The sequence below is a fragment of the Polypterus senegalus genome, chromosome 13 (assembly GCF_016835505.1).
Source record: "Polypterus senegalus isolate Bchr_013 chromosome 13, ASM1683550v1, whole genome shotgun sequence".
NCBI lineage: Eukaryota > Metazoa > Chordata > Cladistia > Polypteriformes > Polypteridae > Polypterus > Polypterus senegalus.
This window is the reverse complement of record NC_053166.1, coordinates 8,366,284-8,385,247: the sequence shown is the minus strand read 5'-3', so window position 1 is coordinate 8,385,247 and position 18,964 is coordinate 8,366,284. Positions and strand designations below refer to the sequence as shown.

Genomic DNA, 18,964 nt, shown 5'->3' with positions numbered 1-18,964 from the left:
GTATAAATGTCTACGCATGGAAGTGTGTGTGTGTGTCTGTCTGTCCAGCCTGGAAGTGTAAGGCTACAGCATGATGCTCAAAGAGCCAGCAAGGCAGCCCCAAAGTTAATGAGTTGGAAGAAGAAAGAAGGACGAGGCTACAGCATGAAGCTGAAAGAAAGTGACTCCGTTGCCAAAGTGAAACTGCCGAGGAAAGACAAATGAGAGAGAAACTCGCTTAGCTGCTGATAGACAACGGCCGGGGGGTTGGTGTCGCACGTCTGCAAAAACGAAACCACAGACTCTGCATTTCAATTTGTTTTCTGATGATTTCAATAGTTTCTAGGAGCACAGGCTTACACAGCTACCATATACAGTATATATATATATATTGTCACACACGTGCGCATGGGAGGCAGCTAAAGGGCTTGAGTGAAGGCAGTTCGGGGGCATGCCGGGGTGTGGCAGAGTGCACTGACTCTTTTTCTCCCTTGCCTGTAGACCATTCCTGGGGGATTTCACCTGGCTCTCCTGACATCACTTCCGGGACTGAGCCAATGGAAGTCGGCCACACCAGCTCCAGTCCCTCTGATGTCACGTCCGGCTATGAACCAATGGTGGAAGACCACGTGCCGGATCCATATGACCTCACTTCCTGTCTCCCCCTTTAAAACCTGCCCCTTTTCCTTTGTTTCCTCAGTCTTGTTTTGGACTCAGTTGTAGGCACTTCAGTGCTGATTATTTGTTAAAATGACTTTTGCAGCCAGGATACCACATTATACGGGTGGCTGCCCCAAACCTTTATCTGTCCATGTCTCGTTCTTGTGAAAATATATACAGTATATATATCCTCGTCACATCTAATGTAAATCTTAACATGTTTAAGTCTGCCAACTCCAGCTCTGTCTCCTGCTTTCTGGTCAGTGCCACCGTCTCCAACCCATATAACAAAGCTGATCTCACAAATCACTCCTGACACTCTTCTCCACCCATTCCACCCTGCCTGCACTCTCTTTTTCACCTCTCTTCCACAATCCCCATTACGCTGTACTGTTGATCTCATGTATTTAAACTTATCCACCTTCACCAGCTCTACTCCCTGCGTCCTCCTCAACCTACTCCCTACTCTCATTAAAGATCACAAAGTCATCAGCAAACATCATAGTCCAAGGGGACTCGTCTTTGTTCTTGTCTATTAGCCTGTCCATCACCACTGCAAATAAGAAAGGGCTCAGAGCTGATCCTTGATGTAATTCCACCTCCGTCACTCCTACCGCAGACCTCACCCCAGTCACACTTCCCTTGTACATATACTCTACAACTCTTACGTACTTCTCTGCCACTTCTGACTTCCTCATACAATACCACAACTACTCTCGAGGCCCCCTATCATGTGCTTTCTCCAGGTCCACAATGCAACTCCTTCTGGCCTTCTCTCTCTACTTCTCCATCAACATTCTCAGAGGAAACATCTCATCTGTGGTGCTCTTTTCTGGCATGAAACCACACTGCGGCTCACTAATCATCATCTCACTTCTTAACCTAGCTTCCACTACTCTTTCCCATAACTTCATGCAGTGGCTCATCGATTTTATCCTCCTGTAGTTACTACAGCTCTGCACATCCCCCTTATTCTTAAAAGTCCATCATAAAAGGCATACTCTCACTTTCCAAGATTCCATTAAACAATCTGGTTAAAAACTCCACTTTCATCTCTCCTAAACACCTCCATGCTTCCACTGGTATGTCATCTGGACCATCGGCCTTTCCATTCTTCATCCTCTTCATCGCTGTCCTTACTTCCTCCTTGCTAATCCGTTGCACTTCCTGATTCACTATCTCCACATCATCTAACCTCTTCTCTCTCTCATTCTCTTCATTCCTCAGGCTCTCACGGTCCTCTTTCCATGTGCTCAACGCACTCTCTTCGCTTGTGAGTTTGTTTCCATGTTTATTCTTCATCACCCTAACCTGCTGCTCATCTTTTCAGCTCGGCCCCTCTCTGTAGCCCACCGGTCGTTTTCTCCCTCCTTAGTGTCCCATGTCTCATACAACTCATCATTCGCCTTTTCTTTAGCCTTCACCACCTCTCTCTTCACCTTGTGCCTTATCTCCTTGTACTCTTGTCTACATTCTGCATCTCTCTGACTATCCCACTTCTTCTTTGCCATCCTCTTCCTCTGTATACTCGCCTGTATTTCCTCATTCCACCACCAGGTCTCCTTTTCCTCCTTCCTCTTTCCAGATGTCACTTCAAGCACCCTTCTTGCTGGCACCCTTACTACATCTGCTGTAGTTGCCCAGCTGTCTGACAACTCTTCACTACCACCCAGTGCCTGTCTCCTTCCTAAACTCAACCTTGCAGTCTTCCTTTTGTCAACTTCCACCATTTGATCCTTGGCTCTGCCCTCACTCTCTTCCTCTTCGTGATCTCCCACGTCATCCTACAGACCACCATCCTATGCTGCTTAACTACACTTTCCCCTGCCACCACTTTGCAGTCTTCAGTCTCCTTCAGATCAACTCTTCTGCATAGGATGTCATCTACCTGTGTGCATCTTCCTCCACTCTTGTACGTCACCCTGTGTTCCTCCCTCTTCTTAAAATACGTATTCACCACAGCCATGTCCATACTTTCCACATAATCCAATATCCTCTGACCTTCTTCATTCCTCTCCTTGACACCATACCTTCCCTTCACCAACATGTCCATTGAAATCCGCTCCAATCACCACTTTCTGTTCATCGCTTCATCCAACTCACTCCAGAAATCTTCTTTCTCACCCATTGCACACCCAACTTGCGGTGCATATGCACTAACATTCATCATCACACCTTCAATTTCCAGCTTTATAATCATCACTCTCTCTGACACTCTTTTCACCTCCAAAACACTCTTGACGTGCTGTTCCTTCAGAATAACACCTACTCCATTCCTCCTCCCATCCACACCATGATAGAACAATTTGAATCCACCTCTAATCCACCTGGCCTTACTCCCCTTCCATTTAGTTTAGTTTCATTTCCACTTTTTCCTCAAATTATCACTTAATCAAACTCTTTAAAGCTTTTCTAAATAACAACATGTTTTTAAAGTCTGCTTTTTCGGAGAACTCCTCTGTTAGCTTTGCACCATTTGCTATTTGTAAGATTTATACTTGCATCATTAGCTGCTTAGAAAACTTACTGAAGAGGAATAATAAGTAAGTGAAATTAATTTTTATTTTGCATTCGACCCAACATTTAGCCTTTCTGTGTGAAATCAGACTTGTCATTTTTATATAAGTTCATTTTGTTATGCTGTTTTCATAGTATCTTAGTTGATCATAGAGTGATCAACCTTTGATATTGCCTGTGTATAAATCCAGAATTACTGTAGAAAATTACCTGGACAGATGATACCTATAGTCAACTAATCCTAACCATTTCAATTTATGACATACAGTATGTGCTTTAACTACATTCGTCATATTTTAGGTGTTATACTCATGAATATTAGTTTGCCTTCAAAAAACAAACAAATAGGGCAAATGTAACATTTGTATATTCGTATTCAGCAGTAAAGTATGCTGTTTTGCTGTCTCAGTTATTATGCATTTCTGTTAATACGTGTTATATTTTTAGAGAGATGTGCTCTCTGCTTCAAAGCACTGAAACACCAATTGCATTTTTGGTATTAACAAATGCAGCAGCTCACTTCATCATTGCTGTAGACAACCAAACAGCCACATTGATTGAATCTTGCCACGACTTGCCAAAACGTTTACAATTTTTTTTTCAGCTATTATAATGCCTTACAAGGTAATTAATCTAACTGGAGTCATGCACAAGTGCAGAAAAGACATATCATTCGGTACCACTGATACTGTAAAAAAGCAAGTACTGTTAATGTTTTTGGAATTATGGGATTGGCTCCAGCAGACTCCTGTGACCCTGTGTTAGGATATAGCGGGTTGGATAATGGTTGGATGGATGGACTTTGTACCAAAGTATCAATTCTTGTGAAATCTATTCCTGTGTGGGACCTTATCAAAAGACTTCTGAAAATCAAGATAACTAGTATCATATGCTCCACTTTGATCATATCCTTTAGATGCTTCCTCATGGAATTACAGCATATTTTAGAATATTAGAACAATCTGTATAGGAACAGGCCATTCAGCCCACCAAAGATCACTGGTCCTATAAACGTTAATTCTTCTAAAATAACATCAAGTTAAGTTTTGAAAGTCCTTAAAGTCCTCCTGTTCACCACACTACTTGGTCATTTATTCCAATTGTCTATGGCTCTCTGTGTAAAGACAAACTGCCCAATGTTTGTGTGAAATTTCCCCTTAAGAAATTTCCAACTGTGTCCCTGTGTTCTTGATGAAATCATTTTAAATACCCGTCTCCATCCACTGGACTAATTCCCTTCATCATTTTAAACACGCTAAAGGATCCTCTTCATCTCTGTAAAGGCTCAGCTGTTTTCATCTTTCCTCATAACTCATCCCCTGTAGCCCTGAATCAGTTCAGTGGCTCTTCTCTTGACTCTTTCTAGTGCTGCTCTGCCTTTATGGAGACCAAAACTGCACACAGGACTCCAGATAAGGCCTCACCAGTGCATTATAAAGGTTGAGCATAACCTCCTGTGACATGTACTTCACAAATCAAGGCGCTATATAACCTGACATTCTGTTAGCCTTCTTAATGGTTCTGAACACTGTCTGGTAGTTGATAGTGACGAGTTCTCTACGACTCCTAAATTAAGGTGGACTCTCAATTTTCAGGCCTCCCATTGTGTATTCAAACCTCACATTTTAACTTCCTATTTGGAACATTTACTGACATGAAATTTCATCTACTACAAATCAGCCCAAGCCTGTCTGCTGTCCAAGTCTCTCTGTGATGATTCAATGGATTCTCGATTATCTGCCAGTCCACCTATCTTTTATCCAGCTTTTTATTTATATCCAGTTCTGATGAGGCTCCTCACACCATCACCCTCTGCTTTCTGTGTCTGAGCCAGTTCTGCACACATCTACAAAAATCACCCTGAACTGCCACTTCTTTTAGTTTGATGCCCACCCTCTCATGTGGCACCTCATCAAATGCTTTCTGCAAGTTCAGATAAATAATAATCATAAGCTCCACTTTGGTCACATCCTTTTGTTGCTTCCTCATAGAATTCTATCCTGGTCCTTGGATTCTAGCTTGTTAGTAAAACACGACCTCCCTCTTCTGAGCCCACGCTGACTGTTCAGAATAACTCCTGTCCTTGCCAGGTGTTGCTCAATCTTATCCTTAATAATTCCTTCCATTAATTTTCCTGTGATGCATGTTAAGCTTACTGATCTATAATTACTTGGATCTGCCTGATCATGTTTTTTATACAACAAGTTAATATTTGCTAGCCTCCAATCCTTTAGAATTTCCCCAGTAGGTAACTAGCAGGTGACTACTAGTGAACACTTACAATTTCTGCGTCAGTTTTGACTTCACAGTTATCACAGTAAATCTGGTTTTCTCCTCGTAAATGTTCAGTTATCAAAAACTGCTCGAGACCATTCTCCTGAATGAAAAATGATCAAAGTTATTTTACTCAGTGATGCAGAAACATTTATTATTTTTGATATTTAATTACAAATTACATGGTACAAAACTATAATGATGACAGCCTGTTTGGCTATATGTTAATCAATAACAGTATTTATTCCTATTCAAAGGTTATCAATCCATTTGCAAAATTGCAGAGAGACAATCCCAACAGCAGAAGGCACCAATTCGTATCAATGTTGGTGGGCACACTTGTGGAGATAACTGCATCAACTTAGTTAAAACTTAAAATGAATCCTAAACTTAGCTTTAACATTATGCATTAAAAACGTCTTAAAAAATTCAAAGCATTGTAAATTGAGCTAAGGAGACATGAGGAGCTATGGTTGGCACTACTGCGTCACAGCAAAAATGGCCTAGGATCTCTTTCCACGTCTGGCCACTGTCTGTAAGGAATTTGCATGTTCTTCCTGTGTCATCTGGGGTCTTTTCTGCTCTTTCCTGCCATACCCCAAAAAGTTGTTAAGTTAAGTGACATCTACAAACACCGGCCTCAAATCCAAGTTTGTTGTTACTCTATACCTCAGGTCCTTCACATTAAAGTTTACCATAACCTGCTGTCCATTATATTTGTGGATGAATTTGCCTTGACTGCAGTTTTAAAAGAAGGTGAGTACAATTACAAGCTCTAAATCATTTTTTTCTTTAATGGGGGTCATTATAATTCATCATTTTTACTCAAATGAAACAAATGAATTTATCAACAATCGAGACAGTAATATCTAGTTCTTGTAATACTGATTGGAAACAATATTAAAATAATTAACTATTACAAGTATATATAAAGCCAAAATCATCACAACAACATCATTTGCATGCAGTTTGTTTTGGTGCAGATGACACAAATAAAACATAAATACATACAAACATACAACCTGACACAAATTTAACATAAACATGCTTAAGGATTCAATGAAATATTAAGACCAAGATATTAAGTTCATGATTAAGCATAAAGAGACATGGATAGTGAACACCGTGGTACAGCACAGCAGAGACTGCACTTCTCAAAAGAAAAAAATGTACTACTTTGACATTCTGTGCTCATTATTGCCATTTACAGGCCTGAAACTATTTGGCAAAAAGTCACCTAACTATAGGTGGGATCTGAGTCCAGGATGCTGGACCTGTGAGGAAGCATCACTGTGGTGCCCACATACAACTGTCCTGTTTTTAAAATAAAAAATGAAAAGAAAAAAAAATGTAAATCTACATTCACATCAGTTGTTGTTACTCTTGACATCTTCAATGTATAAACATTTATTCAAATTTTTGTAATAATCACATTTTAGAGTTAGCTGTATGAAGTAATCTCAAAACAAAAACCTAAGGAAACACTAAGATGGTGCTTACCACAGAGTAACAACCTGCTATGCCAGGATTCAAGGCCAGTGGAATACTCAGGTATGTGTTACTCTCTTGCTGAGATGTTTGACATCTCCCACACGTTGTGATGCTTAAAACACAACTCTGGTAGATCTGAGAGAGAAGAAAAATATTCAGTAACTTGCGTTCGTGTTTCATTTAAAACAGAGGCCACTGTAGATGAAAGTAATTTCAATAATTGATTTACCTCTAAAATTTCACCTCCAACTTGGGTAAGAATTTTCTGGAAATATTCTTCTGCATCTCGTTGGACCCACACTTTAAAAAGAACAATAGATTTTTTTTTTGTATACTTTTTAATGTTTAAGCCCCTTAAATTTTATTAATCCCAGCTATCATTCACATATGCTTTTATACATACAGTAAGAAGTGACACAGCAGGCATGGAGAAGACCACCCAAGAGGCTGGAAATACCAGTAAAATAACCGGCAAGCCTCAGATTTGGGTGACCAAATGTCTCTGATTCCTTATCCTACCATCTGGCCTGCCATTATCTATTTAGTATAGTAAACAGCATTATTTTAGAAATATTTAAAAAAATGTTAATGCAAGGAATACAAACTAGAAAGTTATCAAGTACAAGAAGACATAATCAAGTTAAAAGATAATGAAAACAAGCTTAATAAAACAACAACATTCTTAATCTAATTTATGTCTGCAGGGGCTCAGAGCCTATGCTGGCAGTATCTATACTAATAAAAGGCAAAGCCCTCACTCACTCACTGACTCGTCACTAATTCTCCAACTTCCCGTGTAGGTAGAAGGCTGAAATTTGGCAGGCTCATTCCTTACAGCTTATTTACAAAAGTTAAGCAGGTTTCATTCTACGTGTAACGGTCATAACGGTCAACAACGTCCGCCATGTTGAACTTTCTTATTTATGGCCCCATATTCACAAAATTTGGTAGGCGCCTTCCCTGCGCTAATCGAAACCAATGTACGTACTTATTTCGGTGGTATGACGCCACTGTCGGCCGCCATATTGAATTTTCAAACGTCACCAATTTTCAAACTTCCCGTGTAGGTAGAAGGCTGACCCCATCTTCACGGAATTTGGTAGGTGGCTTCCCGGCGCTAGGCAAAACCGATGTACGTACTTATTTTGGTGGTATGACGCCATTGTCGGCCGCCATATTGAATTTTCCACACGTCACTAATTCTCCAACTTCCCATGTAGGTAGAAGGCTGAAATTTGGCAGGCCCATTCCTTACAGCTTACTTACAAACGTTAAGCACGTTTCAGTTCGAAATTCTACGCGTAACGGTCATAACGGTCAACAACATCCGCCATATTGAACTTTCTTATTCATGGCCCCATCTTCACGAAATTTGGTAGGCGGCTTCCCTGCGCTAACCAAAACCGATGTACATACTTATTTCGGTGGTATGACACCATTGTCGCCCGCCATATTGAATTTTCCAAACGTCACTAATTCTTCAACTGCCTGTGTAGGTAGAAGGCTGAAATTTGGCAGGCCCATTCCTTACAGCTTACTTACAAAAGTTAAGCAGGTTTAATTCTACGCGTAACGGTCATAACGGTCAACACCGTCCGCCATGTTGAACTTTCTTATTTATGGCCCCATCTTTACGAAATTTGGTAGGCGGCTTCCCTGTGCTAACCGAAACCGATGTACATACTTATTTCACTGGTATGACGCCACTGTCGACCGCCATATTGAACTTTCCAGCGGTCTTTGTTACCTATGGGCCCATCTTCAAGAAATTTGGTACGCGGGTTCCCAACGCTAACTGAATCCTAATTACGTACATATATACGTCCATAGCCTGCAGCTCGGTCACCGTGTGAGGCGGTGTTGGGTCCCTCATCCCAACGCCTCCCACGTTGTTGGCTGCCTGCCTATATAAGGCCATCCGTCGCTCCAGTCTCTTCATTCCCTTCCTTGCTTCGCCACGGGATTCACGTCTGCCTGATGATAACTACAGCCTTTTTATTTAATCCACGGCTTCTCCGCTGTTTTATTGTTCGTTTATTACGATTATAGTTATTGTGTAGGTATTTTAGAGTTACTTTACATTGTTCAGGTACCCATTTCCTTTATCGTTCCAACTGTACCCCCATTAACATGTCTATCGAGGTGATCACCATCGATCAAAGAACTGTCACTTACTGAGTGGTTTCCATGCCCGGAGATGGCGCCTGCCTTTTCCATTCTCTTTGTTACATATTGCACGGCCATATCAGGCTCACTCTTGATATCCATTGTGTCTTATGTATTGAATGACTGGGACAGGTTCAAGGTGTGGACTGATGACGTACAGGAGATAATTAGACTACACAGGAGCACTAGAAGAGTGAAATGCTTAAGCCCTTCACCTATGGATCTGCATGTGAGTTGATGGCTGCCGCTGAATTGTTCGGTTGTCACTTTCAAGTGTACCGAAATGGCCAAATATTTTACACCTTTGGACAACCGCCAATGCCTCTTAAACATCTTAGATTGACAGGTGACGATTTGAGTAGTGGACACTTTGATGTTTATGAATGTTTAAACTCTCAAAAGCTGGATGTGAAGTTATCGATGAAACCGGTTGTGTGCTTACAACGCTTGATAGATGCCGAATGTCACTTCAACACAACAAGTCCTACAAATACTGTCGTCATTGAAACAAACCATGAAACTCAAACCGATTATGACAGCAGCAATCCAAGCTGTGAGATTTGAAACAAGATTACTGTTCACATGGCCGACTGTACGTTACATGCTCAAGAGTAAGATCAGCGCACAGCTTGGTCATATTACAACCGGAGGGCCGAACTGACAACGTGGAATACAAAGAGATCCTTAACAAATAATTATTAGTATATTTTCACTCAGTTTAAAAAGGTTTAATTTTCTTCTTAATAAAAATTTTAAGGCAGTACTTCGCTGCTGCGAATCGCGGGTATTTTGCTAGTAAATATATATATATATACACACAATAATAAAAACAAAATAGTAATAATAGAGGTTAATTACATATATTAATATTAGGAATACAACAAAATTAGAATCTGGTAACTGGCACACACTCCACTGTGGCTCATGTGATCATTCTTGGTCATATTGGCCGTTGTGTTCAGTTGTCTATTAAGACTGAGTGCAGCACATATATATTGGAGCACAAAAATCTTTTAAGGACTTATGGCTTCTAAAGGTCTTAATCCGGCCCTGGATGTCACTTGGTATATTTCAAACTGGGCTATTTGCTGAAAAGTTCAGCAAGATTTTGTACATGTCCTGAATAAAATATAAATAGTGGATACATGTTTTAAGAGTATTTCAAAATATATATATTTTTTTTGGTTAATTGAATTGTTAACCCCGTGTCTGCTTGGGTTTCCTCCGGGCGCTCCGGTTTCCTCCCACAGTCGAAAGACATGCAGGTTAGGTGGATTGGCGATTCTAAATTGGCCCTAGTGTGTGTGAGCGTGTGTTTGTGTCCTGTGGTGGGTTGGCACCCTGCCCAGGATTGGTTCCTGCCTTGTGCCCTGTGTTGGCTGGGATTGGCTCCAGCAGACCCCTGTGACCCTGTGTTCGGATTCAGCGGGTTAGAAAATGGATGGATGGATGGATATATAGAAGAGTTGGTGGGACATGGGAGGAAGACGGTTTGGTTCTTAGTTATTACAGACAGAAAATCAGTTATTTCAGTGTATCACTACAACTGTCTATTTTAAAGACCAATGAATAATAAATTGTACTAAAAAGTAAAAGTAAAAAAGTAAAATTAGAAGTAAAAAAGTAAAGTAAAATGTAATAAAAAGTAAATAAAATATTAAATTATATTAAAGCGTCATCAAAAACGACTTCTTCCTGAGTCTGTGTGAGTTTTCCTGAGTTGTCAAGATTTCTTCCACAGTTCAAGGACATACATGTTAGGTAGTGATTGTAAATTAGCTTCTGATGTGTGTGTGTGTGTGTGTGTGTGTTTGCCCTGCAACAGTGTTGGGGAGTATTACTTTTAAAAGTAACTTAGTTACATTTCTCATTATTCACAAAAAAAGTAACCAAATATGGTATATAGTTGCACTTTATAAAATGTAATGCATTAAAAACACTTTTACTTCTTCTTCTTCTGTATAAAAAACTGCACATTTGACTGACCAGCATTTGTTACTAAATTCTAAGCCCATGGCCGGCTATGTCAATATTTTGGTGTGCGCAAGCAGAAAAAAAGTGTACCTTCATATTCCGAAAGAACTGAAAATAGTTTTGTTACTTTATATTGCAGAAGGATGAATTACCCATAGTAATAGCTGGCATTAAATTATGTAAATAAGTAACTTCAGTGCTGATGAAGCCTGGAAAGTCATGACTACCTAAAGAACAATGTAAAAGAACAATAATCCATTGTCACTTTGTACCAGCGGACACTCCAGCAGCCCACTACAATATGAAATAAGTCACTCTTAATGAGTGCGCCCTTGTGATGATACTTTAAAGCAGCACACTGTATAGTCGTGGTCAAAAGTTTTGTGAATGACCCAAGTATTGGTTTTCACAATGTTTGCTTCTTTAGTGTTTTCAGATCTTTTTGTCAGATATTTCTATGGTACACTGAAGTAGATTTACAAGCATTTCAGAATTCTAGAAAGTTGATCCTGTTCATCTGGACATAGTTTGTTTCCAAGGAAGATACGTTACATCACTCATCCAAGTGACTTCCTCAGTCTCCCTCGGAAAAAAACTATGTCCAGATGAACAGGATCAACTTCCTAAAATTTCCTTACCTGGATTATTGAGCATGCATCGAGACAAGCATTTCAGACGTTTTAAAGGCTTTTATTGACAATGACATAAAGTTTATGCACATATTTGCAGTCCATATTTGCAGTGTTGGCCTTTTTTTCTTTATCAAGACCTCAGCAAATCACCCTGGCAGGCTGTCAATCACCTTCTAGGCCCAATCCTGAAAGATGGAAGCCAATTCTTGCGCAATCAATGCTTGGAGTTTGTCAGAATTGGTTGTTTTTTGTTTGTGAGTATTGACCACAAGTTCTCAATAGCATTAAGGTCTGGGGAGTTTCCTGGCCATGGACCCAAAATTTTGATGTTTTGTTCCCTGGGCCACTTAGTTCTCACTTTTGCCTTATGGCCCAGTGCTCTATCATGCTGGAAAAGGCATTATTGGTCACCAAACTGTTCTTGGATGGTTGGGAGAAGTTGAGGATATCATGGCTGGGAATCAGGGCACTGCCAGAGTGTTGCTTGCTCAGGAATGGCAGCAGGCAGGTGTGAGTGAGGTGAAGACTTTTGGAGGATGGCCTGGTGGGTGTCAAGAAGGGCAGCAAAGAAGCCAAGAAAAACATCAGAGACAGACTGATATTCTGCAAAAGGTACAGGGATTAGACTGCTGAGGACTGCTGGGGTCAAGTCATTTTCTCTGATGAATCTCCTTTGTGATTATTTGGGGCATTCGGAAAAAAAAAAAGGTGAGCGCTACCATCAGTCCTGTGTCATGCCAGCAGTAAAGCATCCTGAGACCATTCAAGTCAGCCAAGGCAGTGGGCTCACTCACAATTTGGCTTACGAACACAACCCTGAATAAAGAATGGGACCAAAACATCCTCTGACAGCAACTTCTCCCAACCATCCATGGACAGTTTGGTGACCAACAATGAACAATCCAGCATGGTGGAGGACCAGACTATAAGGCAAAAGTGACATCTAAGTGGCTTAGGGAACAAAACATTAAAATTTTGGGTCCATGGCTAGGAAACTCCCCACTGAGAACTTGTGGTCAATCCTCAAGAAGGCAGGTGGGCAAACAAAAACCCGCCAATTCTGACAAGCCCCAATGATTGATTATGCAAAAATTAGCTGCTTTTCCATTAACATTTTTGGTGCCTGTATGCCAAGCCCATTTAGCACACACCCTGCCTAACCCATTTTATTATGCAACATTTAGTGCTAATTATTTTAATCCAAAATAATGTGAATACTTTCACCTATGAAAAACAATGTTTTGAGCCATGCCGTGTTTACCTTACAGTGCTGTTGACAAGGTGTGTTACTTCAAGAAAGTGAAGCCTTACAGACGTTAAAGAAAAATAAATAAATAAATAAATAAAAAGAGTAATGCAGTAACATAATTCCTTTTTTTAAGCAACGTGGGTACTGTTGCTTCAATAAAATTGATTTTGTGTTACAATACTTTTAATTTAAAAAGTGATCTGACTATGGAACTCACGTTAATTGTAACACTTTACCCCCAACACTACCATGTGATAAAATGGCTGCAGGAGATGTCAATACCCTTATACTCGATGTTTGCTAGGATAGGCTCCAGCTTGCCTCTGTCTCTGCACTCTATGAGCAGGGTAAGATGATTGATGGATAGATAATAATACATTTTATAGTGCCTTTCCCATAATACTGTATCTGAATTCTTGTCAGACCACAAAGACACTGAGAAGGAAATTGGACAATGAAAGACAAAAATGCTTGAGCCTTAACTAAAAATCAAGTGCCCCTCTTTAACCGTAAAAATCAAACCAACTTCATAATTCAAACAAAATTTTCCCAGATTTGCATAATCCAATTCAGGATCTAAACAGGTTCCCAAAGCGTAGCTAGTCAAGCACTGAGCAACAGGTTATGAGGCCCCAGCCCATCATAGTGTCCACTTGTACAGAACCAATTTGAAATTGCTTAACCTGACTTTCATGCACTTGGGATCTGGGTAGAAAAAAAAGCACACCCTCAGAAAAACCTCACACAAACGCAGGAGGCCATGCCGAGTCCGCAAAGACAATGGCTGGATTTCAGACAGGAACCCTTGATGTTGAATCCATGAAGCAGACTGCCTTGGTAGCCAAGTTACTTTTTATGTAACTGCACTTCATGCTGAAAAGTTGCTTCTGTGAGTGGGTGAGGCATGGAACAACTGTGTCGTGATAAGAACCACAATTAAGTAAGAGGCTAAATAGGGGAATAATCATGTTGGACAGAGTAGAACGAAAGGGCCAAAAATGAGACGAAAATGCATGGTCAAGAATAGAGACCAAGTCAGGCACAGATAAACAAAGTGTCAGTGAATTGATTGCCCAAGTGGATAAACACTGAGTCTTAGCACTGAGAACACACACCATTCATGAAGAGGCTCCAGAAGGCTCATCCAACAAGGTTTCACCCACAAAAGCTGGGAAAGCCCTTAAGGTTATAGCTACCTGCAGTATTTGCTACCCCATAATTGTTAATATGGCAAAGAAATTAAAGTGCAATACAGAACAAAATAAGAAGATGAGCTACTTTGACTCTTCTTTGTTGCTACCGTTCATTGCCAGGCTGTGCAAAACGAGAGCAGAGTTTTCACTCTGGATTAGTTTTGACTTCATGTAAAAATTATAAGACGACGTCCCTTACCGTCTGTTATTCCAAGGCTCTTTGTGATTCCTCTCGTACTAACACTCTGCTTTCCAAACTGTAGCTCTTCAAATAACTTCTTAAGCTCCAGTATTATTGGCTTGGTATCACTGCAATTGGCACCTAACCTAGAGAATAAAGGGTAAGTCAGGTAACCAGTGGCACAAAAAGAATTATAAAAGCAATGTAACATAGCTTTGTCAAACCAGCTTACCCCGTATCAGGGTCCTAAAAGCCAAGTTTACTGGCAGTTACACCACCTTCGACAGAAATTTGTGGACACCCCTCCAATTATGTCATTGTGTTTCATTATTGACAGGTGTACAATTAAAAAACCACATAGTTATGTAATCTCCATTGACAAACATCTGACCGTCCTGAAGAACTCAGTGACTTCAAACATGGCACTGTCATTTAATGATACTTTCTGCTTTGCTAGATCTACCCCAGTCAACTGAAAGTGCTATTATTGGAAGCATCAAGAAGCAACAACTGGTCAGCCATGAAGTGGATAACCGCATAAACTCGCAGAGCAGGGTATTAGAATTAGAATTAGAATTAGAACAATCTAGACGAGAACAGGCCATTCAGCCCAACAAAGCTCGCCAGTCCTATCCACTTGCTTCCTCCAAGAAAACATCAAGTCGAGTTTTGAAAGTCCCTAACGTCTTACTGTCTACCACACTACTTGGTCGCTTATTCCAAGTGTCTATCGTTCTTTGTGTAAAGAAAAACTTTACCTAATGTTTGTGCGAAATTTACCCTTAACAAGTTTCCAACTGTGTCCCCGTGTTCTTGATGAGCTCATTTTATAATAACAGTCTCGATCCACTGTACTAATTCCCTTCATAATTTTAAACACTTCAATCATGTCACCTCTTAATCTTCTTTTGCTTAAACTGTAAAGGCTCAGCTCTTTTAATCTTTCCTCATAATTCAACCCCTGTAGACCTGGAATCAGCCTAGTCGCTCTTCTCTGGACCTTTTCTAGTGCTGCTATGTCCTTTTTGTAGCCTGGAGACCAAAACTGCACACAGTACTCCAGATGAGGCCTCACCAGTGCATTATAAAGGTTGAGCAGAACCTCCTTGGACTTGTACTCCACAGATCGTACTATATAACCTAACATTCTGTTAGCCTTCTTAATGGCTTCTGAACACTGTTTGGAAGTTGATAGCTTGGAGTCCACTATGACTCCTAAATCCTTCTCATAAGGTGGACTCTCGATTTTCCAACCGCCCATTGTGTATTCAAACCTAATATTTTTACTTCCTATGTGTAATACTTTACATTTACTGACATTGAATTTCATCTGCCACAAATCTGCCCAAGCCTGTATGCTATCCAAGTCCTTCTGTAATGATATAACGGATTCCAAATTATCTGCTAATCCACCTATCTTGGTATCATCTGCAGACTTAACCAGCTTGTTACTTATATTCCTATCTAAATCATTTATATATATTAAAAATAGCAGCGGCCCTAGCACTGACCCCTGCTGGTCACCACTCTTAACATCGGCCAGTTCTGATGAGGTTCCTCGCGCCATCACCCTCTGCTTCCTGTGTCTGAGCCAATTCTGCACCCATCTAAAAACATCACCCTAAACTGCCACTTCTTTTAACTTGATGCCAAACCTCTCATGTGGCACCTCATCAAATGCTTTCTGAAAGTCCAGATAAATAATATCATAAGCTCCACTCTGATCGTATCCTTTTGTTACCTCCTCATAGAATTCCAACATGTTAGTAAAACACGACCTCCCTCTTCTGACCCCACGCTGACTGTTCAGAATAACTCCTGTCCTTGCCATGTGTTGCTCAATCTTATCCTTAATAATTCCTTCCATTAATTTTCCTGTGATGCTTGTTAAGCTTACTGGCCTATAGTTGCTTGGATCTGCCCTGTCACCCTTTTTATATAATGGGATGATATTTGCCATTTTCCAGTCCTTTGGAATCTCTCCAGTGCACAGTGACTTCCTAAAATAAAGTATCTATCTATCTATCTATCTATCTATCTATCTATCTATCTATCTATCTATCTATCTATCTAAAATATGTGTCAAGGGTTTATATATGTACTCACTAGCCTCCTTAAAAACACGAGGATAAATATGATCTGGGCCTGGTGATTTGTTTGATTTCATCTTATTTAATCTGAGCAGCTCTTCTCCCTCTACAATTTCCAAATCCCTCAGTACCTCCTTAGTAGTTGTGTTTACCTCTGGCAGGTTATCCACTTGCTCACTTGTAAACACCTCAGAAAAATGTAAGTTTAGGGCATCTGCTATTTCACTGTCTGTATCTTTTAATTCCCCTTTACTATTCCTGATGAACTTGACCTCCTCCTTGACTGTTCTTTTACTACTAAAATACTGAAAGAATCTCTTGGGGTCTTCTTTCGCCTTATCTGCTATATTCCTCTCCAACTGTCTTTTAGCCTCTCTGATATCCTTCTTAATGGTTGCCCTCATTTTCTCATACGCGCTATGGTTCTCTTTGCAGTCATTAGTCTTATATGCCTTATACAGCAGTTTTTTCCTTTGCAACTTCTTTTTTAAATCTTTATTAATCCATCGTGGAGTTTTTTTTAGTTTCCTATTCAAGTGCTGAAGCACATTAAAATGACCTCTCCCCTGCAGCATCATAAACAGCTAACTTCCAAACTGCCCAGTGGAAGCAACATCAGCACAAGAACTGTGTGCATCAGGAGGTTTATGAAATGGATTTTCATGGCAAGCCTAAGTTTGCTATACACAATGCCAAGCGTCAGCTGGACTGGTGCAAAGCAAACCACACCCCATTGCATTCTGGGGCAGTAGAAAAAAGAAAATGTTTGAATTTAATTGTGTCTGGTCCCTTACCAAGATTATATAGAGGGGATGTGATTTATAGTAGATTGCATTCCTTTCACTGCTGGCTAGAAACCTGGTGTGCAAATAAAAGCATAGCGTTTGTGAACAATTGGGATGATTTTTGGGAAAGGCCTGGATTTTTCAGAAGAGATGGTCTTCATCCTAACTGGAGGGGATCTTATGTATTATCCCAAAATATGGCAGCAAAACTGCCTGGTTGACTGATTAGAGCACCATCCAGGCCACAGTCATGTGATCTTAAATCACAGGCTGTTCTTTATCCCACCTGTTATTTTCCTGAAGCTGTTACCCATAATCCCTGTTGTGGGGCATCCAGTAAATTTAGTCTTGATACAAACCATAAATTAATTGATAACCAAAAAATAAGGTGTATAATTAGACCAAGGGATAAAACCAGACACTCCACCAGCGGCATCTGTAATAGAAATTTACTTCAAATTAAAACAAAAAATATATCAGCAGTTCAGAAAGAACCATGCAGTTTTAAATGCTGTTTATTGAACATTCGCTCTCTTGGCACTAAAGCTGTTTTGGTAAATGATATTATATTAAGTACAAAATCTGATCTGTGTCTTCTTACTGAAACCTGGCTTAGTAAATGTGACACTGTTCCCCTAGCTGAGGCGTCACCAGATGGATACTCGTTCCTTCATAAGTCTAGAGATTCTGGTCGAGGAGGAGGCCTTGGAATAATTCATTGTAACAAAATGCAAATCACTCCTAAAAATTTAGGCAACTTTACATCCTTTGAGGCATTCATTTTAAATATTAAAACAGATTCCAACACAATTATAGTGCTAGTCTACAGACCACCAGGGCCATATTCATTGTTCATGACTGAATTTAGCAACCTTCTGTCTGATTTGGCTATAAATTATGATCACGTAGTTCTGATGGGGATTTTAATGTACACATTGATGTGGAAACTGACACTTTTAGCAAATGTTTTACTTATTTGTTAAATTCAGTAGGATTTTGTCAGATTGTCAAAGGTCCAACTCATAATCATAACCACACATTAGATTTAATTATAACTTACAAAGTTGAAATTCAAAATTTAAATATTACTCCATTAAATGTAGTTATTTCCGATCACTTCTTAATTACATTTGATTTAGTTCTGCCCATGCCAACGCACTCACAGATTAAAACAAAGACAGTGCGACATCTAGATTGTAATTCTGCTTCAAAATTTATAGATACCTTGAGTAAGTCGAGTGTAGTTGTGGAAAACCATTTAGATCAGTTAACATCAAATGTAAACGTGGAAAACAATTTAGATCAGCTAATATCACATTATAATGTGACCTTGAGAGATGCTCTGGACACAGTGGCTCCCCTAAAACAAAAGTGATCAAAGCACATAGAAACTCTCCCTGGTTTAATGAAAACATTCGAGCTTTTAAATTAGAGTGTCGAAAACTGGAGGGCAGATGAAGAACAACAAAGCTGCATGCATGTCTTTCAAATTGCATGGACAGAGAGTGTTAAAAATATAAAAAGCCCTCTTTAAAGCTCGCTCAGAATACTATTCTACATTAATAGATAGCAATAATAAAAATCCTAGGGTACTTTTAGAGCAGTGGCTAAATTAACAAATGGGAATTCAGATCAACAGTGCAAAATACCAACAGATATTAGCAGTACAGACTTTATGAACTTCTTCAATGAGAAAATTAAAAATATAAGATCCCAGATCTCAGCATCACAGTACAAACCAAATACTAGCTTAGCAGACCCTGCCACATTGCA

General features: G+C 39.9%; 1 protein-coding gene across 3 annotated transcripts in view; it reads right to left on the bottom strand.

Annotated features, from left to right (window-relative positions):
* The window catches only part of LOC120542856 (ubiquitin carboxyl-terminal hydrolase 47), a 102,937-nt gene that overhangs the window by 59,707 nt on the left and 24,266 nt on the right, over positions 1 to 18,964 (bottom strand). For all 3 annotated transcript variants that reach the window (XM_039775555.1, XM_039775557.1, XM_039775556.1), the window contains exons 3-6: positions 14,335 to 14,462; positions 7,151 to 7,221; positions 6,931 to 7,056; positions 5,438 to 5,533 (exon numbers count right to left, since the gene is read on the bottom strand). In XM_039775555.1, the coding sequence (XP_039631489.1) occupies positions 5,438 to 5,533; positions 6,931 to 7,056; positions 7,151 to 7,221; positions 14,335 to 14,462 (421 nt within the window). The remainder of the gene's footprint in view (positions 1 to 5,437; positions 5,534 to 6,930; positions 7,057 to 7,150; positions 7,222 to 14,334; positions 14,463 to 18,964) is intronic.